The sequence below is a fragment of the Chrysemys picta genome, chromosome 1 (assembly GCF_011386835.1).
Source record: "Chrysemys picta bellii isolate R12L10 chromosome 1, ASM1138683v2, whole genome shotgun sequence".
NCBI lineage: Eukaryota > Metazoa > Chordata > Testudines > Emydidae > Chrysemys > Chrysemys picta.
In genome coordinates, this window is record NC_088791.1 from 219,215,283 (window position 1) to 219,240,231 (window position 24,949).

Consider the following 24,949-nt stretch of genomic DNA (forward strand, 5'->3'; position numbering starts at 1 on the left):
ATGGTTCTTTCCAATTACAGTTTTAGCTAAAATAATGGGGTTAATTATTAAATCTTTTACTTAGTTGCTCATTTTTTCTGCTGATGCTTTAATCCTGGGTCACAGAAAGTTTAAGACTGCTTTACTGTGGTGACTTTTTTCTTTTTGCCACAAGTTTTCCACTCTGAAAGGATGTTAGGGGTTTTGCTGCTTGTGTTCTCCTTGGTTACCATTGTTCATTCTGAGCTCTGCAGACCAGGTAAGTTTTGCAATTGAGCCTCATCCTTTATCAGTTAAATGTCTCAACTTGGTGGACACTTTCAAAGCTGGCCGCTTAGACTTATTTTTGTAACACTTCTTTATAGAGTTTGAGGGTGTATACTCTGAACCTTCACCTCTTTTGTGAGTTTGTGAATAGGTTGCTAAAGCCAATCTTATTCTATTCTGAAGAGATCATGGTTAAAACCACATTGAGAATCCACGGTGTCCAGGCTTGTTCACACTAACAATGTCGAGGTCTCCTAATCATGTAATAAGTTAAGATACATTTAGAAGCTTTTAAGACTATGCTCTGTAATACAGTTGGAAAAGTAAATAATTTAAAAACTAATTTTCCAAGATTATTTTTATGTTTATTGCTTTCTTTTTCTTTGTGTCAGATGCACAGAATGCTTTCAAAGTACGGCTTAGTATCAAAACAGCTTTGGGAGATAATGCAGTAAGTAAAGTATCTTCATGTATTCTTTCTGACTGAATAACTGACTAAGTAGAGCTAATATAAACGGTAAAATCTCTGAGGGGACAATTTGCACTGACATCCTCTCTGTAATAAACTGCCCATCAAGTCATAATTCAGGTATTAGTTTCTTGAGGTTAGGATAGCATTAGTCTAAAACAAGTGTCCTTTAAAACAGTAAGTATAAAGCATACCTCTTCAGAACGAGAATGTTCCATGTACATTATTTTGGAAAGCACTTAGAGATGTTGTACCTTCAATATGAAAAGTGCAATGTAAATACAAATTCTGTCTCTCCTACTTTGGCTAAAGCTGCTCTGCTTGAGAATGCTAAAATGTAAAGGCAAGTAAATGGTGGCAGATAAGAAGGAAAAGTCTTAGATCTTCCTTAGTTTTGATTTTATTTCAGACTTTCAGATCAATGGACAGAACCCATCAATTCATTCCCAGTTTTGAATACTTACAGTATATCTCCTGTATGTTACAGGGTTCAACATTGAATTAGATATGAAATGTCTTGATCTTTTTCTTTATTGGAAGACAAGAACCCAGTTATGCTAGAAGCCTGGGAAATAAACTGCCACAGTAATATGTTGTAAAAGGTATTTGTTGCAGATACTCAAGCTCTTTTTATGACACAGGAAGCTATTCCCAAATAAAACTGAAATGTCAAATAATTTAAATCTGCATGAGCAGGGATTTGATTGTGATAGAAAGTGCAACAGCCGGAACAAATAGGGAATAGATCCTCAGGATATATGTTAAAGTATTTGTCTTTGAAATTCAATATTTAAATCAGCTTTCCTTGGCTAAGAAACTTTAATAAAAACAGATTAAGTTGGATTGTTTTAAAAATATATTTAAAATAACATAATCCTGCAGTAGAAAATATGATGAAATTGTACCTGATACTCACCTTGATTACAACTGTTTCCATTCTGAGCAAAGAATGAAAGTGACAGTTCACGTTTTGTCCCTTAACAATAACATCATCTCTCTGACTATAGTCAAATAAATATTTTTTTCAGTTACTCTACTCTTTACTATTTTACTAAGTTCTGCATCACAAAGCACCTAAGACCTGAAGCAGTAGCCCAAAAAGGTACCCCTTATTCTGGCTTTTGTTATAATAAAGTATTCCTGTAGTTGTTTTATGCAGAATAAACTCTAGTTTATTTCACACAGTATGAGAGGTTTGAATAAAGCTAAGACCTGCAACAATCTAATTTAGGATAATTTTTACATCAACAACCTGCTGAGAATAGTTTGTTGACACACAAAAGTATCAACAGATGGTCAATAATCGCTTCTCTAGGTGCACAATGAATGGTTACCTTTTTACAGCACTTCTAATGCCGTCTGCAAATAAATTAAATTCAAATAGATATCAATGTACTCTAAAATTAATTCAGTCTTAATAATTTGGAGCACAATGCTATCTTTCCAGTTTTAACATGGAGGAGAGAGAATACAATCACATAAGTTTCAGATGGAAAATATTTAGTCTCCTATTGCATCACTGATTAGATGCTCTGCTACTTAAATCTCTTTTATTCATTTTCAGATGAATGTGCAATATATAGTGATACAAGACTATAAGCAGTACTGGCATTTTAAATCTTGGATTGCAGGATCACCCATAAAGATCTATACATCCAGGGGGTTAGCATATAGGTCAGTAGAGCTAACAAATAATAGAGAATAATGTAATCAATTATTTTCACCTATTTTGTAATGGTAGCAAAGACAAACACCATTCTTTATCATGTTCAAGAATGAGACTTAATTCTTTGGTGCAGGGAACATCGTTTACTATTTTTATACAGCACCTCACACAGTGGAGCCTGGACCTGGCTGGCCTGTTGGTGCTACTGTAATATACATATGATAATATTAATACTTTTACTTTCTTTAGTTCAGGTCATTATAGATTACTACTGCGTTTCCTAAACTGCGTTGTCTGGACCAGTGGCTCTCAACTTTTCCAGACTACTACCTTTCAGGAGTCTGATTTGTCTTGCATACCCCAAGTTTCACCTCACTTAAAAACTACTTGCTTACAAAATCAGACATAAAAATACAAGTGTCACAGCACACTATTACTGAAAAATTGATTACTTTCTCATTTTTGCCATATAATTAAAAATAAATCAATTGGAATATAAATATTGTACTTACATTTCAGTGTATAGTATATAGAACAGTATAAACAACTCGTATGAAATTTTAGTTTGTACTGACTTCCGTAGTGCTTTTTATGTAGCCTGTTGTAAAACTAGGCAAATATCTAGATGAGTTGCTGTACCCCCTTGGAAAACGTCTGTGTACCCCCAGGGGTACATGTACCTCTGGTTGAAAACCACTGGTCTAGACCATTGGTGATCCCGAGACCCTCTGATCACATGGTACTGTATATCCTCTGTATTTCTAGCTACTAAATCACACTAAAGGGGAGCTGAAAATACAATAAATGCTTTACTGATATTTCTTTTCCATGTAAGCAATTGCTGTAACTCTCACACAGATGTTATTTCATCACCAATGGAGGGAATGTGATCCATGTGATCACACAGTGAAGGGGAGGTGGTCTGCAAGATAATCTATTAAAATGGCTTTAACATGATGAAATAATCTGAGAACTCTGCCAGTACTCGAATCCTTTTGATAACTGTCAGTCACATAGACATTTAGAGTGGTATTGTTAAATTAATAGGACCATACTGGCCGTGGTGTAAATAAATATAATATGTGTTAAAGTCAATGATTGTTGTGCTTTCTTATGTCTAGGCTCAGTTTGACCCTTAGAGTCAGACTGCTAAAGCATCACACTGCCTTCTGAATGCTAGATCTGTCGGTATAACTCTGCTACTTTACAGAATATAGAAGATGGTATGTGTAATAGCTCTCTGATCAGCACAGAACCTGTAGTTTTAAATATTGCAGTTCTGTTTCACTGATAGTGTGCTATTGCTTTCTGAATTGCAAGTGAAGTGTTCAGAATATCTCTTGTACAAAGCAGTGCAATATGTGCATAAATAGTATGTAAACAAACCAAATTTGTACTCAGCAATTTAAAAATAAATGTATTTGGTAATGCTCCACTGTGTCTATTACCTATATTAGCATGCAATAGAGCTTACGTAGTCATCTATTTTCAAGGCATCTCATGTGGATGTCTTGAGAGCTGGGCAAATAGGTATAATGATGAATATAACAGGGATTTTTTCCTCTTGGAGCTGTCCTGAAAAAATGCAATAGTGTGTGGTGAGTCAATCAGTAATTCCATGAACAAATGAGAGGAAGATCTTTTCTTTTAGCACTGTAAACAGGGCTGTGTTGTTTGAATACGGATGTCCTTAAAATGATGAAAAATAGGTGTATGGTCCTCATCTACATTCAGTGTTCTTTTATACTATATCTTTTATTTTTAAGTCTCAGTCTTTTTGTTGTTGCTGTCTCACATCTTCATCAGTTCTGTAGGAAGAAAGTTTAGGCCTTGGGAGAGAGTCCATTGTTCAGACTACCATTTTGTCGTTCTATGTTCCCCTATTGGCACGTATCACCACAGTATGTTAACACCATTCTTGTTTCCTAGACCAGCGGCTCTCAACCTTTCCAGACTACTGTACCCCTTTCAGGAGTCTGATTTGTCTTGCATACTCACGTTTCACTTCACTTAAAAACTACTTGCTTACAAAATCAGACATATGCAGTAATAATCTGCAGTGTATTTGATGCTTTTTGTAACCAGGCTATAGTCAGTGTGAAAGTCTCAAGTGCGCTGCATCAGCCTACTCCAAGGGATGTGTGTGGTGAGTGTTAAGATTGTCATTCCCAAGGCATGTCTAGACCAGCAGGACTTGTGTAAGTTTATGGAATCCCAGTGAGGCCTTTTGAAAATACTAGCAGACATGCCCTTAACCATGTTCCGACCCTGCCTCTTTGTTTACCACTCTCAACTACATATTGCTGGCCCTCAGTTGCTGCTTATATCCCTTTTAGAAAATGCCATGAATGCCCATAGGACCCAAAACACCTTTTCAGTGACCAGTCCGGGCAAGTTTGTCAGTGTTCTGGCCTCAACCACTAAAACATCCAATGAGAAGCATTATTAGAATGTCAGGGTTAGAAGGGACTCAGGAGGTCATCTTAGTCCAACCCTCTGCTTAAAGCAGGACCAATCCCCAGATAGATTTTTGCCCCAGATCCCTAAATGGACCCCTCAAGGATTGAACTCACAACCGTGGGTTTAGTATGCTAATGCTCAAACTGCTGAGCTATCCCTCCGCCAAGTAATGGAAGCTACTGACCGATCATACACTGAAGGCAAAGCAGTATTTCCAGAGCAGATTCTGAAAGCTGCTTTTCAGGGATGTTACGTTCACCACATTGGTCTGCTATTACTCCTACGAAGATCTGTTATCCTGTACGGAGTTGTGAATGAAAATATATATAAGTGTTGTGTCATGCTAGTATATTTCTCTGTCTGCATATAGAAAACCTTTGTGAAATCCTGGCCCCATTGAAGTAAATAGCAAAGCTCCCACTACATACCTCCCAACAGTCCTAGGTTTCCTGGGATTGTCCCACTTTGACCCCGAAACCTCCTGTCATGGATACAGTGGCTCCTGTCCCAAGGGGCTGCCTGGGCCCAGCTCCTCACTCCAGGCATTGCGACCTGAGTCCTGGCACACGGGGTCACACTGCTGTTCAGGTTCAGCCTGCCTGTCTCCCTGGTGAGGGGCAGCATGGCACCCATCACAGTGCCGCTCAAATTTGGCATGGCTACTACCCCATTAGAGTGCAGGGAGCCAGGTCCAGACCTGTGGGACAGGAGCCGCTGCTGTGGGGTGAGTCCAGAGTAGGCTTGTTCTGCAACTCCCCAAGCCTCCCCCCCCCACTGGGGGCAGCACTCAACTCCCTCCAGCCAGGGCCTCCCACTCTGCAGGGCAGCGCCTGACACCCCCTCTTGGGGCAAGACCTGTCCAACACCACTGGAAACGCTGGGAGGTATGCCATTGAATGTAATGGGGCTAGGATTTCACCCACTGTCTAGAAATGTACTTGTGGTTACTTTGTGGCTATATTGAAATGTAAAATAACATGCCCAGTGGTTAAAACAGGGGTAGGCAACCTATGCCGAAGGCAGCACACGAGCTGATTTTCAGTGGCACTCACACTGCCCGGGTCCTGGCCACCGGTCCAGGGGGCTCTGCATTTTAATTTAATTTTAAATGAAACTTCTTAAGCATTTTAAAAACCTTATTTACTTTACATACAACAATAGTTTAGTTATATATTATAGATTTATAGGAAGAGCCCTTCTAAAAACGTTAAAATTATTACTGGCACGCGAAACCTTAAATCGGAGTGAATAAATGAAGACTCGGCACACTACTTCTGAAAGGTTGCCAACCCCTGGGTTAAAATATGTTTTCCTTTAGCTGAATATCCTAATCTGTCCTAACATTTTATTTGCTTTAACTTTAATTCTGCAATCCTTTCCAACAGGGCCGCCCGAGGGGGGGGGGGGTGGCAAGTGGGGCAATTTGCCCTGGGCCCCATAGGGGGGCCCAGGAGAATATAGTATTCTATAGTATTGCAATTTTTTTTATGGAAGGGGCCCCTGAAAATTGCTTTGCCCCGGGCCCCCTGAATACTCTGGGCAGCCCTGCTTTCCAAGTGCAGGTATGATCAGCAAATTGACTATGTAAAATGACATCTTCTTACTCAGAGTTAATTTTTACTACTTTTTACCCTTTATCACTGTTCAGCCAATACATCCATGGAAGGGTTAGCTGAATTCTTTTCTGTCTGACACACAATCAATAATTAATAAAGAAGGCTCAGATTCACAGCCGGTGTAAGTTGGGCATAGTTCCATGGAAGTCAGTGGAGGTATGCCACTTTACACGAGCTGAGAATCTGGCCCTACGTTCCAGTTGCAGAATCTTTATAACCTGTTGATAATTTGTGAATAAAAATAACACAGCTTGACTTTCCGATCTTAGAATAGATACGCAGAAGTGGGCAGTTAGAGGAAAAAATCGTTGTACTAGCAAACTGAACAAATACAATATGAAGTTATTTAGGAATAATAAACATGGACCCACACAATTTTTTTTTACAAAGTCATTTTGCGAAGTTTAACTGCACTTTAAGCCTCTTCATTCTATAGTTTAATGAACGTTGTTACAATTATTGCTTAATATGCACTCAGAGAATGTTTTTAGAAGCTTTCAGTTTTTAAAACACTAATGATGTTAAGTGCAGTTTTCTGTCAAGTGTCAAGACAATGGGTTAAACTCAGCCCTTACGTAAACAGGTGCAACTCCATTCAACTTAATTTAGAATTATACCTACCTGTGAGAGCATATATATATATACCTATCCTGATATTTGGAAAACTGTATGTACAGATAGCAATGTATTCATTGTAAAAGAGGTATAGACAATGGTCCTTCATTTCTATGTCACTATCTAGCCTTGGTCTGTTTTCACTGAAAGTTGCTACTGTCTGATTACTGTTCAATAGCCTGTGTGAAATGAGTTGTTTTCATGATGTACAGATGTCCATATCTCAGAAACCAGCATCACAACTAGCACTTCTTCCCCAAACTTAACCAAGGTGCCTGTGCCCTGTACTGTTCAGACCACCTCTAGGAATGACAGTGAAGTCTCTCTCTGCCTGTTCAGGCCAAGGACAGAATGGGCATGGAGTGTAGACTTCACTTTTGTTCATAGAGGTGATTTGACCAGGATAGGTTCCAGGCACCTGGGTGGAGCTTGGGGAAGATTCTACTGGTATTGCTAGTCTTTGATAAAGAGTAAAATTAGATCTCTAGTGCTGTCAGCCTGGCAACTTTTGTAAGCATTCAGTCCATTCAGATTTTTGAAAAGTTATAAAGTTCTGTGTATTGTACTTTCTGACAAGCCCTATAAAAATCCTTTATGCACAACAAACAGTATTCAAGAAGTTATTTTCATAGCATTGCCAGGAAGGTTTATTTCTTTTTGAATGATAGACTGTTTCAGGGTCAGTGCTCCATGCAACCCCCCTCCCTGCCGGTACTAGTGCTAGAACTGTTAATTTTCTATCTTTCTTTACAGTATGCCTGGGATGCAAGTGAAGAATATCTGTTCAAGGCAATGGTGGCTTTTGCAATGAGAAGATATTCCAACAAAGAAACAACTCAGTAAGTGCATACTCAGTCCTCCAATATACATGTTTACAATATTGCTTATGATGGAACCTATTTTGACATAGAGAAGTTATAGAAATAAACACTATGTAGAACCAGCATACTGCAATGCCATTATTATTATTATTATTTTGCCATCCTAATATGTGCTAGGTGGCTTATGATCTCTGCCCCAAGCAGTGTACAATCTATGGGCCAAATTCTCTGTTGCCGTAAATTAGTTAGTTGGCTTCAGTGGAGCTGCACCTATTAAACGAGCAGAGAATTTGGCCTTAAATGTAACATGACACCATAAGTGAAGGTTCTGAACAGCCAAGAGTTGGAGGAAGGGGAAAGAAAGGACAAGGTTGGCAGCAATGAGAAATGCAGTGTTATTTCTCAGATAGGCATGATGATAGAGGCTCAGTTCCCTTTTTTGTCGTTGGTTACCTATGCTCCCCTTTGCATCTCATAGACAAGATGGCAGAAAGGCCAGCGTGCAAGAAGACACAGAGATGCTTGTGAGAAAAGAAGACAAGAGTGATATACAATGACACACTTATCAGAATTTGGAGGGTTATCTGTCCCTAAGAGTACAACTGCCTAATTACCTTACACTCTATCAGGAAAAAGCTTCAGATTTCACACTTCAGGGCATAAGCGGATTACCAGCTGGAGTCAGGAGAAAATCTTCCCCCATGTTATTGAGTATTATAACTTCCTCTCAAATTTCTGGTATTGGCTACTGTCATAAGACAGGCTATTAGATTAGATAGGTCTTTGGTCAGTGTCAGTATGACAGTTCCTATGTCTTTAATATGCTCACCTCCTCCTTAGAGATGAAAACAATATAAAGATATTTTGGTATCCTATATTTTTTTTGTTTATGAATATAAACAGAAATGTCTGCAGTTCTAGTACATTACTGAGACCAGGCTTTAGATTTACTTTTAAGAAAAGCTGGCCCTGGCTGGCACTGAGGCTGATGAAGCGTTTTCCATATTTGCAAAGAGATTAGCTAATCTGAGTCATATGATATTTGATTGCAGCTACAGTACTGGGTTTTAAATAGAACAACCCCATCCATAATTGAGATGTTGGTTCATTACAATTTCATTCTGATTTGTAAGAAGCTGTCCTTTAAGCTAGAGAGCCATAGCTGGTATGTACCACCATTGCTTTCCTCAGGTTCCACAGGAACAAGTCAGGTGACAGCATGCTTCTGTTATTTTACATCATTGCAAACAACATGAATGCTACTCAGAGCAAATGGGTTGAAGTAAACAAATCATTAAAAGTGACCTGTAAAGCTTTTTCAAGATTGTTCGCTTTTCCAGCTTATGAGACTTATGGTCCATGAAGATTCACTTCTTACTTATTTTTGATACAAACCCTGTTTTCATAATTTTTTTCTTCAAATTTGTGGCAATTTCATCCACCTGGGGAAAAAACAAGGGAGAGGCAGTTAAGCTCCACCCCCTGCTGACATCACTGCTAGTTGCATGCCATGCTAATATCAATAAAAATAATAGTAAGTTGACTTGGTAGCAGAAAAATTATGATGCTGATACCAAATGGGCTTAAGTTTTAACATTAACTAGGTTATCTGGCTTGGGAATTTACAGAACCTACTGCTCAAATAGAATCATAGATGTGTAGGACTGGAAGGGACATCGATAGGTCTTCTAGTCCAGTCCTCTGTACTCAAGGCAGCACTAAGTATTATCTAGAGTCTAGACCATCCCTCCAGGTGTTTGTTTAACCTGCTCTTAAAAATCTCCAATGATGGAGATTCCAGAACCTCCCTAGGCAATTTATTCCAGTGCTTAACCACCCTGACAGTTAGGAAGTTTTTCCTGATGTCCAACCTAAACTGCCCTTGCTTCAGTTTAAGCCCATTGCTTCTTGTCCTACCCTCAAAGGTTAAGAAGAACTATTTTTCTCCCTCCTCCTTGTAACAACCTTTTATGTACTTGAAAACTGTTACCATGTCTCCCCTCAGGCTTCTTCCAGACTAAGCAAACCCAATTTTTTCAATCTTCCCTCATAGGTCACATTTTCTAGACTTTTAATCATTTTTGTTGCTCTTCTCTGGACTTTCTCCAATTCGTCCAAATCTTTCCTGAAATATGGCACCCAGAACTGGGCACAGTACTCCCGTTGAGGCCTAATCAGCGCATAGCAGAGTGGAAGAATTACTTCTTATATTTTGCATACAACATTCCTGCTAATACATCTCAGAATGATGTTTTCTTTTTTTGCAACAGTGTTACACTGTTGACTCATATTTAGCTTGTGATCCAATATGACCCTCAGATCTCTTTCCACAGTACTCCTTCCTAGGCAGCTGTTTCCCATTTTGTATATGTGCAACTGATTGTTCCTTCCTAAGTGGAGTACTTTGCATGGTCCTTATTGGATTTCATCCTATTTACTTCAGACCATTTCTCCAGTTTGTTCAGATCATTGTGAAATTTAATCCTATCCTCCAAAGCACTTGCTACGCCTCCCAGCTTGGTATCATCCGCAAACATTATAAGTGTAATCTCTATGCCATTATCTAAATAATTGATGAAGATATTGAACAGAGCTGGACCCAGAACTGATCCCTGCGGGACCCCACTCAATATGCCCTTCTAGCTTGTCTGTAGGGAAATACTGTGATAGTTTCTCCTTTCACTTAGGCCAGTTTGACACCAAAATAATTCCCCTTGTGGAAAAAAATTTTTTCCATAGACATTTTTAAATCTACCTATCAGTTTTAATACAGAATTGAATTTCTGCTATGGAGTCCTATTGATTAATTTATATACTTGGTAGAACAGTTGTCATTCTCTATTAAATTCTATATTCACTTCAAATAAGTTATTGCTCATTTATACCAGTGTAGGTGAAAAAAAGAATCAAGGCCCACAGAAAGTATTATAATCTATACTTTCGTGTCAGGACTTCAGCTGGCTCCAGGTGTGGCCTCCTAGCAATCCAATGAGCTTGGCTGGGCCCAATAAAACCCTCACTAAGTGACTGTGCTCCCTTTTTGGACAAAAGGGCCACCAGATCACCATTTAAGCCTTGTAGCAACAACAGCACAGTGGCTGCACAATGTGTTCCACGCCCGCAGCTGTGCCACACCTGCTTCCTGCACCAGCCCTTGCTCCAAACCTTGTCTGCTCTGCTTCAGTCCTTGTCCCTCCATTCCTCAGAACTGGCCCCGACCACTGTCTTATCTCCTGACTACCTTCCCAGTTCTACCTTTTGCTTCTGTTTTGGCTCTGGCCATTGACCTGTCTCCTGACCATACCTCCAACTCTGTCCCTTGGCTCTGCTCCAACCACTAGGCCAGGCTCTTGTTCCGATCACTAGGTCATACTGCCGACCCCCCGGTGTGTGACATTGTGTGCCAGTGTTGGAGATGAGGTTTTGTGTGTCATTGGAAAAGGAATAATTCTTTGGTGCTACATTGTTAAAGGAGAATCAATGTACTGTAATGTGTCATATTAGACCAATTAAAATGTTGTGTTGAAGTTACAGAATGTTTCCACTTTCTTTATCAGGTAGGGTTCTTTTAATATAGCAGTCAATTATATGATTAGATAACCTGTTTTAAATTCCATTTTACAGTTTCAGTGATTTTACTGGCAAAATGTCAATGAATTTTCATTAGAGGTTGTAGAAGATTCACCATGAGTCACTCAGTATCATCAAAAGAAAAACTAGCTGATTACCATTGAGGCATGTTATGGTCTAGATTTAAACAAATATGAGACATTGTACACAATTGATCAAAGATTTATGAAATCACAGGAACAGAGAATTATTGAAGGATTACGTTTTTGCATGAAGGTCCAAATCCTTGTTCCCCTTGCAAGTATATTGGCTGTGCACAGAGGGGGATGATCTGGGAGGGGAAAGAATCATTGCTACAAGGTCACTGAGCAGCATGAAAGATGCTACATAGCTCCTACAGCAGTTTCAGGGCTTCATTAACTCTCACACCTGATTCTTACTCTTCAAGGACATGAGAGATGAATAGTGGTTGGATCAGCATAGTCAGAACACCCTACCTGCTAGGATTCAAAGTGACCCCTTGCTAGACTCTTGGAGGAGGGATAAAAGGATTTTCTTCACTACGGTGACCAACTTTTGGCATAGGAAATGGCAATAGGCCAGCAGTAGGTGCCCATTTCTGCCCCTGTGTTACTATTAAGCCCTGTTTAGACTTTACTTTATGTCAGGGTGTCAGAGCAGGTTCTCATTAAATTCAAATTTCAATCTAAAATTTATTAAACTAGAATTTTAAAACTAAGCCACTGATTTATGCTTAACACTTTAAAGATATATTAAATTGACAAAGTTGTGTGAGACAGAAAAATCACGCTACCCATTTGAGTACTCTATAATAATAGAATGTTTATTGAAAAGTTTAAGTTTTCCAACAGAGGCACAAATCCTTGATTTCCTTCTTAATAGGGCCTTGTAGTTCACTTTGAAATATAGACATTAGTGAACTACATAAACCAACCTTTGATCGCGCAGTGTTAAAAATTGATCCTCTGTAATTTGTGTTGGTAACCCTGGTTTCCCTAATCTGTGACTTGTTTGAAATAATGTTCATCTCTTTTGTGTTGGAGACAAGTTAATCTTTAGCACATAAAGAATGTGAGAACATTGACTTTCAATCAGATAGCAGAATCAGTTGTTGCTGTATCTTTTATCACACCCATATTTAAATATCAGCAGTATCTTTCATTGACCGGCCACACAAAACCAAACTTTGTTCTCTATCTTCCACACAAGGATCACATCCGTATTTAAAATATTTTGACTATTTGGAAATGGAATTACAAGTGTTCGTGTGTTCTCAGATTTGAACTGATTATGTCAAGATGAGTATTTTGGCCCTGCTGGTTATTCTTCACAGAAAAATCCTCATAGTGTCCAGAAGATTCTACGGGGGAGGGGGGGACGGTGGAAGAAGGGTCTGCTGCCTTGAAAATGTCAGAGCAAGGGCTCAGAAGAACCCAAATTCTGTGGTTCTCCTATGATCCAGTAGAGGACAGGGTCTGCACAGAAGCTCTGTGCCTCTGCACTGCCTTTTGGCTCCCTGCCCCTTTCTTGTATTCCTAAACAATCCGGTAACTCCCCAGAAGAGAAGTTACTTCGCCCCCTGACTAAGAAACTTACAAGTTTTGTCCTGTCTGCTCACTGATCTGGAGGAAACTATGACTTAGATTGTAAGCTTTTAGGGCAGGGGGCATGTCTTTTGTTCTGTGTCTGTGCAGTGCCTAGCACAATGGGGTCCTGGTCCATGACTAAGGCTCTTAGGTGCTACAAGAATACACATAATAATAATTTATTGTCGTATATTTAAAAAAAAAAACTGGTGAGATTTGCCAGTGCACATACTGTGGGTCCTAAGATCTGGTCCAGTATGTCATTCTAACATTAAGATTCATGTATCATCTCCGTGGCAAAATATTGACACTTGCTAACTATTTCTAACACAGAAGGCAGTTTTATTGTAACTTTACCTTAATAAAACGTTGCAATTAATAAAAAAATATTCACATCATAACATATGTTTACAAATTTACATCATGGTAATTTACATAATGAAGGCAAGTTTTTCAGTCTGAACAGATTCCGACTGTTAGCTACATATAATGTTACAGCACAGTATGAATTATCTGTGGGAATGGGGAATGGGATTATGTGGGAATGGGAAATGGTATATATAAGAGTATGATAACCATGCTGTGAAAAGATATGTGAACTGGTATGTGTTGCACTGTAGTCCATCTTGGTATTTACTCACTTGAAACTCCCATGAACAACAGCTTCATTCTTTTCAAAGCCTAGAAGGATTTGCTACTTTCAGATTCTGTTGATGAAGAGTGGCAGTGGAGCCAAGTTCTGGATGATTATAATCATGCAAGGATTTTATACATAACAGGGAGCTCAAAGGAAGTAAAATTTACCTGTTTTCATGAGTCTTGCTGCTCGACTATTAAAAATATTAATAATTGCATTTGCCTGTTAATGAAATAAATAGAGATGGAAATCATTTAATTATGTTTCTGATCAGCCAGCAGATGTCACTATGAACATTTACAGCACTCTGTTGTGGGTAGCTGTTTGCAGAAGGAAATATATCCCACTAGAAAACCAGAGGGGAAGAAATGTTAAAACTTGTTTTTTAAGAAGGATGGGCTAAGCCATAAAAATGAGGCGGAACCAATGGCAAAATAATAATAAATACTGGGCAATATAATTACTGCATACATGGCCATAGGGATTCACTCCACATGAGGGCTGGTAGTGCCATCCTCCCAGTGGGGAACTGCCAGGGCATTTGTGTGTGGAGACCTGCCAGCGCTATGCTGAATTACTGCCGGTGTTAACCAGCCCAGGAAATTCAGTGGAAGTAAATCTGGGCCCTTACTCTTGAGTTTGATCTGCAAGTGCCACTTGCTCAGAACAGCTGCTTACACAAATGTCACCTAAAATCTGTTCAGATACTGGAGTCTCAGCAGTCTGGGGCCAGAATTTTATTTTCGGAATACAAAGTCGGCTACTATCAGATATACTTTAAATTCCTGTCGGATTTTAATCCTTCATGTATTTCTAATGGTATTTTCATTATGAATTACTGATAAGTATACGAATATCAAAAAGCTAAATTTTAAAGACATATTCAGACTCAATTTTATGTAGCAACTCATGAAAATCGGATTGCATACCAAGCTTCCAATAATTGCTTCACATCCACTTGAATGTTTCTGTCTCTAGAAAGTTAAATGTAGCTGAACATAACCTAAACGCTATGGGTCAGTGCTAGAATGATTTGAAGTTTAACAGTCCCTAGTAAACTTAGCCCATTGCCTCCACAATCCACTCAACTCCCACTACAGCACAGTGACCAGGGAGCTAGATTCATTTGCAGGGCTAGGCTGGCTTTTTCTGGCATAAACCCTCTCAGAGAGGTTCAAGTTCAAAAGTCTGTAGAGGAGGCTGCAGTCAGACAAAGAATCCACAGCCTCCCTTCTTCCAGTAGAGGCACAGGGAACGAACACAGCCCCAGAAAGATGACTGACACTGGTTGGAAAGTGGGTATGGCCAGAGCAGCTGGGAGGTGCACTGATTCAGCACTCCCGAAGGCATCTCCTGCACCAGGAGCGCCTATGGAGTTCCAAGTGGAAATAAAATCTCTTCTTTCCACAATCCTCCCTGAGATACAAGGGACCATACTGGGGCAGGTAAGTGCAATGTGCACCTCCTTATGGCAACTTTAGGTAGGGTTACCATATTTCAGCAAGCAAAAAAGAGGACGGGAGGAGCCCCACCCTAGCCCCGCCCCCGTCCTGCCCTAGCCCCACCCATCCTGCCCTAGCCCCGCCCCATCCTGCCCTAGCCCCGCCCCTATCCCTCCTACTTCCCCCCCTCAGGACCCCCAACCCTCCCCCCGCTCCTTGTCCCCTGTCTGCCCCCTCCTGGGACCCCTGCCCCTAACTGCCCCCCAGGACACCATCCTCTACCTAAGCCTCCCTGCCTCTTGTCCCCTGACTGCCCCCTCCTGAGACCCTCCCCCCATCCTAACTGGCCCCCTAGGACTCTACCCCCTACCTGTCCCCTGACTGCCCCAACCCTTATCCACCCTCCCGCCCCCACACAGACCCCTGGGACTCCCATGCCCCATCCAACCATTCTCCACCCCCTGACAGCCCCCCCCCAAAACTCCCGACGCATCTAAACCCCTCTGCTCCCTGTCCCCTGACTGCTCCGATCCCTCTCCCCACCCCTGCTACCTGACAGCCCCCCCCGCTCCTTGTCCCCTGACTGCCCCCTCCTGGGACCCCTGCTCCTAACTGCCCTCCCGAACCCCACCCCCTAGCTAAGCCTCCATGTTCCTTGTCCCCTAACTGCCCCCTCCTAAGACCCCCCCCTAACTGCCCCCCAGCACCCTACCCCCTACCTGTACCCTGACTGCCCAAAACCTTATCCACCCCCCCACCCCCAGAAAGCCCCCCCCGAACTCCCGATCCACCCCCGTCTCTTGACTGCCCCCTCCAGAACCTCCCTGCCCCTTCTCCGACCCTCTGGCCCCCTTGTTGTTGACCTTCACCTAAGGTCTCTGTGAACTTGCTCAGGAACGGCCTGGCCTGAGCCTTTCGTTCCAGCACGCTGGGCGGCAGTGGGGGAGGAGCTCCAGACTGCCGGAGGTGATCTCTGAATGCAGGGAGGGAGGGAGGGATTTCTGCTGCAGGGGAGAGGAGGAGGGGCTCTCTCTGCCTGTCGGAGCCCCATGTAAGTGGCACCATCCGGCCAGCTGCCCTGTTAGCCGCGCGCGCTCTGCATGGGGGGGGGGGGGGGGAAGTCCGGACATTTACAAATTCCCCCCGGACGCTATTTTTAGCTCAAAAAGCCGGACATGTCCGGGGGAATCCGGACGAATGGTAACCCTACTTTAGGGAATCTGCTCCTGATGTCATAGTCCTAGCTGTACACTATTATTAATTATTATTATTATTATTACCTTAGCCCCTAGGAGTCCCAGTCTTGGACCAGGACCCCATTGTGATGGGTGCTGTACAAACACAGAACAAAAATATGGTCCCTGCCCCGCTAAGCTGGCCCTACATATATATATGGTTGAAAACACATTTCCTAGTGGTGAGATGACGGTGATGATATGGCTATAAAATGTTTTTAAAAATAAAATAAAGCCTCTATACATACAGTTATTTTGTTATTGTTTTGTTACTGTATTGGAGGATAGAAAATATGACGAGTATTTCTTTCTCATTCTTTCTTATTAGATTAACAGACGCTAATAATTTCCTTTTCTAAAAGATTTTTCTCCTTACACTAAAACACTGTGAAATACAGTGATAACATGCATCACTTCAGTACGTACTTACTTATTTTACAATGACTTCATTTTGTTTTAAATGTTCACAGAATTTCCAATGTGCTGCTTTGCAATATGACAGAGAGGGTGTCATTTTGGTTTGTGGTCACAGACTCTGCCAGAAACGTGACAACTGTTCCTGGAAGTGAAGTAGAGGCAGCCATAAGGTAAAGTAATTGTCCCTCCCTCTGACTCTTCCTTGGTAACCAAGGATGTTTTCTTAATGTGGGCCTGTGTCTCAGGCCGTATGAACTAGCACTCTGTGTTTTTTAATTACATGAATTAGTTTATAGTTAAACACAATGGGATCGGTACTCTTCTTCCTACATGCATGTGAGATTAAAAGGCGTTATATATGGCTGAGGGAGAACAATCACTTTGAACTCTTGTTGTAACGTGTGAGCCTTTGGGAGGTTGATTGCAACTTTGAAAGGTGTCTTTTTTTTTTTTTAAACTGTGGGTTCTCATGATGTCTAGACATGATGAGCTCTGACTGTAGCCCACTGTTCAGTGTGCGTTGCACATGCCCCTCTAATGGCTGATCCACAGAGTCTGCTACAGCTCCCAGACAGGAGATTTAGTACTTTTAGTTCAAGTAACAGAGGCTCATGCTTTTAGTGCTGAATGTTCCAGTTTCATATTGCACTGTCAGCCCAAGCAAATAATCCAATGCTGACATTCTTTTTATCTTAGGTCTTTGTGGGAAGCCTGTCACTGTAGATGAGTACCATTTGCACACAATACATTGTAGCATAAGTTATCCCACTTTCCCATTAAAAATCGTGCTCTAAAGCTAGAAAAACAATAATATGGAGCTGCATAGGAAGAGAAGAAAAATAGGTTATCAGACCTCAACAGTTTACGATGTGTTCACAAGGGCTTTGCGAGGGTAACTCCCATAAACAGAGTTACCCACATATGTTTCCCAAGCATCAAATGAAAAATAGACCTATTGTTTTTAAATATGCTGCACTTTGTCTTTAAAAACCATGTTATCTTTGCAAAGGCGTAATACCTAATTCCTGATGAATGAGTATGCGTTCTTTTGGAAAGATTAACTTTAAGCTTCTGAGCAGATTAAACTATTTCCTACAGAGATACCCAGCAACAACTTCAGTGCATTAGTGGGCAAAGGAGGTTATTTATTCACTGAAACTTGCTAAGAGTGTTGGAATGTACCTTTTTTTAATTCATTTCTGTTGTTCTTTGATACATTCGGTAGCATAAGCTGATTTACAGTAAGTCTTTTATAGGCACTGTTTGCCACAGAAATTGGATGCCATTATAACAGGTTTGGTTTTTAACTGTTGTCTTTCACCTACTAAAGAAGAGTATATGCTTTTAAAAATGTTTAAATTCCTATCAGTAGGTTAGAGATAAGAAACAAAATTCTCTACAGAATGAGAACTCCTGTGCTCAGTACTGAACTACTTTTGCTTACAGTATGCTGAATCTAAGGCCTAGTCTTCACTTACCGGCTGGTCCGGCGGCACGCCATCGATGTTCTGTGATCGATTTATCGCGTCTGGTTAAGACGCGATAAATCGATCCCGGATCGATCCCGGAAGTGCTCACAGTCGGCGCCGGTACTCCAGCTCGCCGAGAGGAGTACGCGGCGTCGACGGGGGGAGACTTCCTGCCGCGTCTGGACCGCGGTAAGTCCGGACTAAGGTACTTCGAATTCAGCTACGTTATTAACGTAGCTGAATTTGCGTACCTTAGTCCGAAGTCCGGACTAAGTGGGGACCAGGCCTAAGTTGGACATGCAAAATCTATTCAATGTTATGAATCAAAATCAACATCTCACAAGTGCAAGATTCCTCCTTTGATGATAATTATACTAATTAATAGTTATAATAATAAAATTTGTTTTAGCGACAATTCCATTTGTTTTGTACATATTCCATCTCATGAGAGTCTATGCATGACCCAAAGTAGAAACAATTAGAAATATAATAAATACATAAACAGTGATAATATAAAGTCTCGTCCTTATCCCCTAAGCTTTCAAACAGTTGCATATGGGAGTCTTGTGGCTAACACCCTGCACAGGATATATAGGGATCAGTGACAATGGCTATGCAATGTATGCAGCCTAAAAACTTCATATTGGGCCACATTCAGCCCTGCCAGAGTTGTACTGCCTACATCAGGGCTATATTTTCCTCATTGTCTTTTCATTTATAAATGTGTTTATCATTTGTGTTGTGTTTTGTATTTTTTTAAAGGATGAACAGAAACAGAATCAACAGTGCTTTCCTACTGACAGACAACACACTGCAGTTCTTGAAAATTTCCTCCACTTTATCACCACCCATTGAACCCACTGTGCCTGTCTGGCTTATTGTGTTCGGTGTTGTTCTTTGCCTCGTTGTGGCTGCAATTCTTTTCCTTGTTGTTTCAGGAATCCGGAAACGCAAAAAGTAAGCTGTGCTTTTGTTTTAACCAACTGTTAGTGAATTAAGTGAACTAGAAGTGTTAGAGTTGGCTCACTCTGCAGTTCACTCTGCAGGTTACAAAGAAACAATAGCAGCCTTTTCTCCCCAATTGAGGATATCTGTCCTTTCAAAGGGCAGGTGTTGTTATTTTGGACTGTGGAGTTGTTAACTCAAGGTAAGAATGTGATCTTAGAGGCCATGTTAATAAAGATGATTGCTTTACAAGGAATTTTTTTGCTGCCAGCCCCCACGCTGCAGGTAGGTCACCTGTCAGAGATAAGGCATGTGAGAGGAAAAGGCTGGCAATGATTGTGGCTACTGATTTTTAAGACTGGCAGATTTAAAACACTGCTCCTGATTTGTGCAGATTCAGGAGCCACTCGCAGGGCAGACCAATGACTGAAGGGCTACTTGACTGAAATTTTAAAAGGGCCTGATCCTGTAAGTCGGTGTGTGGCTTCAGCTCCCATTCACTTCATGAGGAGTTCTAGGAGTTCAGCATCTCACATGGTCAATTCCAGATTGGACTCGCCATGAGACTAGATTATCACGGCTTTGCAGTAGAGTAAGGAGTAGTTGTCTCCCCTCTCCTTACTACCCTGCTCATATTGCAGCACCAGTCATGGTGTTGAGTGCATAGTAGCCATTGCAGTCCTAATAAGGGTTACTTACTTGATACTTGCTGCTGTGAGCCAGTGAGTTCATGGGGATAGAGAGGGGAAGGGCGTGGGTGGAGCCTTGAGTTTGACCCCCCGCTCCCATTCTGTTCCTACTTGCTGTTATTTCAGATAGTTGTACCTAGATAAGGACATCTCTAAGCTCATCTGAGACTCTCCTGCTTGATCATACAGTGAAGAGAACATCCTTTATTTGACTATGATCATCATGGACATTGATATGTTGTCACAAGCGTTATGATTTCATTGCAGGCTCAAACAGGAATCGGAGAGAGATTGGGAAAGTACAAACTCTTGTTGACAGCTGGATAGCTTAAAATTAGCATATGTCCAGTGGCAAAAAAAAAAAAATTCTCACGAATAATCCAATGTAAATGGATTTATGTGTGAAGACTGAGATGTTGCAGAGATTTTCCCAGTATAAAAATGCCTCATTTTAGGCAAAGAGGTTGAAACAACTGGGTAAAAATAACATATACTGCTAGTATTGAGTGAACCCTATGGAGTTGGAGGTTTGGTGAGGCTTTCAAATTATTTTTTTGGATTCAGAAGACTGGTATGAATTTGTGAAACTCTTCCCCATCTAATCCCATCCCTGTTTCAAACAACAAGAACAAAATCTAGCCAATGAATGAATGCTGTTCTTGTGGTTAAGGCACTGACCTGAGATTCAGAATATCTGGGTCCAGTTCTTAGCTCTGCCACAAACTTCCTGTGTGATCTTGGGCATCAATGAACTCCCCTGAAATCAATGGGAGTTAAACACCTAAATCCTTTTGAGGTCCTGAGCCTTAATCTCTCTGTTACCCTTACAGAAATTACCCCTTCTGTACATCTAGGATAATAATACTTCCTGTATCTCATCCTCTGACTGTCTTGTCTACTTAGACTGTAAGTTCCTCAAGGCAGGGACTGTCTCATACTGTGCATGTGAGCAGTGACTAGCACAGTGGGCCCACAATCCCCGTTTGGGCCTCAAGCCCCTACTGTAATACAAATTAATAATGATAATAATAAGTAATCATGATTCTCTAGTTAATGGGAAGCCTGTGCTGTAGATTAGGGACAAAAGATACACACCACCATCTCCTTCCTCCTTCTCAAAAATAAGTAGGCTGGCACAGGAGGGTCCCTATATATGGTATATACTGTTTAATTTGTTTTATTTAGAATATTTTTCTTTTCTCTTCTCTGCTTCTTCCTCCTGTCAGCCTCTCTAAATTTGTTTTTCATCCTGCCCATTCTCTGCTACATCTCTTGCCCTTAGATTTTCATTAGATTCTTTTTCTCTCTGCTCACCTTGTCTTCTTTTCACTATCATCTTTTCTCAGCAAAACACAAACTCAGCTCATGTTTGAATTCTATCATACTTTCAAGCCAACAGTGATTGAAGGGAGTTGAATATGAGGGAAAACAAATGTGTTTGTTCCTGTCCACTGCTGGGAGGATTTAAGGGTTACAGGGAATGTCTGGGCCACTTTGCTTCCCAAGGGAAGAGACAGGCACTTGGAACCAGATTTTCAAAGGAGCTCAGCTTGTTGGGTGTCACACTGGGAGTTGCTTCCTTTGGAGTGCTTTCAAAAATCTAGCCCCCCTTATAGGTGTTGAGTATTTGAAAATCTGGCTCTTTTTACTTCAATGGACTTTGAATCAGGCCCTTACAGAGTGAGCAATGTACGGAAGTTTAGGCCCTGATTCAGTAAAGTATATAAGCATGTGTTTAAATCCATCCCTGTTCAGGACAGCATGTAAACATGTGTTTAACTTCAGTAGGACTTATTAAGTCTCATTGAAGTTAAGCACATGCTTCAGTGCTATCCCGAGTAAGGATGCTTTTCTCGATCAGGCCCTTGGTGAGTAGCATTCAAGATCTACTGCCCCCACATACAACTCCAAGAACCATCTAGCTCTAGCTTCAGGTCCTCTCATTATAGGGCTCAATTTTCCTCTTTATTGAAATCAGTGGCAGTTTGGGCACTGATCTCAGTGGGAACTGGATCAGGCCCATACTGAACAGACTCTCTCTCCAATCCCTCATAAGCCTGGTTTCCAATGTGTTAGCTCTATCACCATGGCAGCACGTCATCTCCTTCTCTGCTAATAGACTTGTCTCATTTCCAAGCTAGGAGAGACAACCCCAGAAGCATGTCACAAGCAGGAGGAGAGGAGTTTATTACCCACTCTCATTTATTTTTAGCAGGTCTCTAAAGTCCAAGTATCTCTCGCAGGCCAGTAAAGTTTTATTATTGTTAATATTACTGATCTATAAGTACTGAGTCAGGTTGTCACAATGTGTTATGGGATTGGAAGAAATACTGTAGCTAACCTGTGACTTTCTTATCATTCTGAGTTGCTGATGCTGCAGTCTGTAAAGTACAGGAGGTTTCTTCAGCTATGAATCAGCAGGTCTCAAGGTCAAAATAAATATGGAAATTAAAGGAACTATACAGTTATTGTTGACTAAATTTGCTTACAGTTTGTCAGTTTTCTTCAGCACCTATTTTATTATGGTTGGTATCAGAGTCTGAGTCTGGAAAAGTGAAAGTATGCAAGACATATTGCTATTTAATCTAGCACCAAAGATCCAATGGCTGGAAGTTAAAGCTAGTGAAGTTTGAACTGGACATAAGATACAAATTTAGAACAGTGGGAGAAACTTACCATTGGAATAGATTACCAAGAAATGTGGTGCATATATTCTCTAACATCTAACATGTGTCTTTAAGTCAAGTTGTTGGGCTAGATGCAGGAATCATTGAGTGAAATCTATGGCCTGTATTATGCAGTAGGTCAGACTAAATGATCATGGTGGCCCCTTATAGCCTTGAAATCTATTAAATATATGAATGTGTATTTTATTCTTTGTTTTCCTTTTCTATTTTTCACCCTCCTCCAAGCCATTTTACAGAAGGGGAAACTGAAGTCTAGAAGTTAAGTGAGGCAACAGAAGGGAGCCAGGGTGAAAGTGATATTAGAATTTACTTAGGAATTTCTGACTCTCATTCCTATCTTCAGATGAGTAGACTATGCCTCTTTGTATATAGTGTGTTGTAAACTTCTTAATAAAAGTGCATGCTAAACTATTTTTCTTATGCCCAGTCTTTGTTGAATGGTACACTTTGATTGCAGTAATGTAATTTTGTTATTCCTTTTTAGAAATAACAATGAGTCTGCAGAGACAGGAGATTTAGAAGACAAATGTGACACACCAGTGACAACAGAAAATGGGATTCCCTGCGATATACTAGATTTAAAAGCAGGCCAGATTAATGGAGTCTACGCAGCAGATGATGAACGGTTCACACCACTATGAAATGTCAGTTTCTTTTTGGCTTCTTTGAGAGAGACTGCACTAACTTTATGTAGTCATGACTGATGAATGTCAAACATTAAGGCAAGAAAAATATGACTTGTCAGCAGGGCCTGCTCTAGCGTTTTTGCCGCCCCAAGCACCAAAAAAAAAAAAAAAAAATCCGCGATTGCGATCGGCAGCAGCTCTACCGCCACTTCATTCTATGGCGGCCTTTCAGCGGCAGGTCCTTCGTTGCGAGAGGGAGTGACAGCCCCGCCACCAAATTGCCGCCGAATGGCCAGACTTGCCACCCCCCTCTTCATTGGCCGCCCCCGGCACCTGCTTGTCATAACCTTGTCAGTTATTTTCCCTTGAGAGACACTTTCCTTGATAAAACACAAACACACAAATCTGTATTACAAAGCTAAAACAAAGGAAAACACTCAGTTGTTCATTAAACATTTTCAAGAAGTGTGTGGTGGAATGAGAGTGAAGGCTGTCTTACATCAGATACTTAGTTATTAACGATTATTTAAAGACATCATTATGACTAATTCATTGTTCTTCTTAAAGTGATGTCCCTATTGGTGCTCCGTTGTAGGTGCGGCAGTGTCTCCTGCGCCTGGTATCGGAGATCTTCACCAGAAGTGCCCGTAGGACTGCACATGTGCATCTTGTCTCTCTCACACTGTGCACAGGACATATATATATATAGCACTGTTTGGTCAGACAGACAGCACCAGTTCCTTCTTTATTACCTTTGGTCTGGGATGGAAGCCGCTAGCAGAGCTCGCTGCTCCTCCTAGATAGTTCCTTACCTGATAGAATAGTTAGTATTTTCCTCTTCTTCTTTCAATGTCTATCTATAAAAAAAAATTGTTTTTTGTTTTAACTTTATCTTTACAGTTATTCTCATAGCTTAGGTTTCCATTTATCCCACTTCCCGCCTTCCAGACTGGGAAGCCCTTTTCCCTTCACCCTTATGCCCAGCTCTCCCAAGTATAAGAGGTGCGTTCATGCGGGGCCGCCTTCTCGATAATGGACATCCACCCACAGTGTATCCACTGTCTGAAAGGGACATGTCCCTCAATGTAAGAATGCATAGCTCCCGAATCGCCAGCCCACGGGCGTGGCAAACTGCCCCCATGGCAACGAGGCAGGAGAGACCTTCAATCCAGCGTTTGTGTTTGGAAAACTTATTTGGCTGATTTGATTGTTTCCTCGCAGCTGGCATTCACACGCTCAAGAGATGGGTTCGTTATCTTATGTGCATGTATACTGCCTGGCTTTTCTATGCGCAGGAATGTAACCACTAAGAAGAGTTGTAAACAAAGTAAGGCGAGAAATAAAAACCCCAGGAAAGTTTTCCTGGGAGGCTTTCGGCTTGAGGCTTTTAAAGCTCTCTGGCTACCACAAACCTGGCGTTCTATTTCCTTTCCTGTGTCGTCGCCACACCTCAAGTGTTCTCACTGCCTCGGCCTGAAACCCAGAGCTAGAAAGAATAGGGATATTAGATTGAAACTTCTCCTCATGGAGAAATCACTACATCCAGGATTGGACCCGGGCCCGGACTCTTCCCCAGAGAAGCCTTAATGCTCTGCCAGATTGTCTGCCGACCTCAACTCTCCATGTCCTGTGAAGAGAAAGTCATCCGTGATCATGCAGATGACAAGAAACAGGCTTCCTTCTCCTCACACTCCGAGGCTCAGCCCTCCAGAACACCATCCCTAGCTAGGTC

The 24,949-nt window shown here is 41.2% G+C and overlaps 1 protein-coding gene across 1 annotated transcript; it reads left to right on the forward strand.

The window, feature by feature from the left end:
• Window positions 1-90: 90 nt before the first annotated feature.
• Window positions 91-24,628, forward strand: CLTRN (collectrin, amino acid transport regulator). The gene is made up of 6 exons (XM_005287787.5): window positions 91-238; window positions 639-697; window positions 7,826-7,911; window positions 16,855-16,971; window positions 19,033-19,227; window positions 23,076-24,628. Exons 1-6 carry the CDS (start codon window positions 172-174, stop codon window positions 23,230-23,232), a joined length of 681 nt encoding a protein of 226 aa, XP_005287844.2. The 5' UTR covers window positions 91-171; the 3' UTR covers window positions 23,233-24,628.
• Window positions 24,629-24,949: the final 321 nt, after the last annotated feature.

What these genes read in the sequence shown, in the direction of transcription:
- CLTRN (XM_005287787.5), top strand. Translation starts at nt 172, where the DNA reads ATGTTAGGGGTTTTGCTGCTTGTGTTCTCCTTGGTTACCATTGTTCAT. An exon ending in TTCTGAGCTCTGCAGACCAG is followed by an intron (nt 239 to 638) that starts GTAAGTTTTGCA and finishes TCTTTGTGTCAG; the next exon opens with ATGCACAGAATGCTTTCAAA. An exon ending in GGAATCCGGAAACGCAAAAA is followed by an intron (nt 19,228 to 23,075) that starts GTAAGCTGTGCT and finishes ATTCCTTTTTAG; the next exon opens with AAATAACAATGAGTCTGCAG.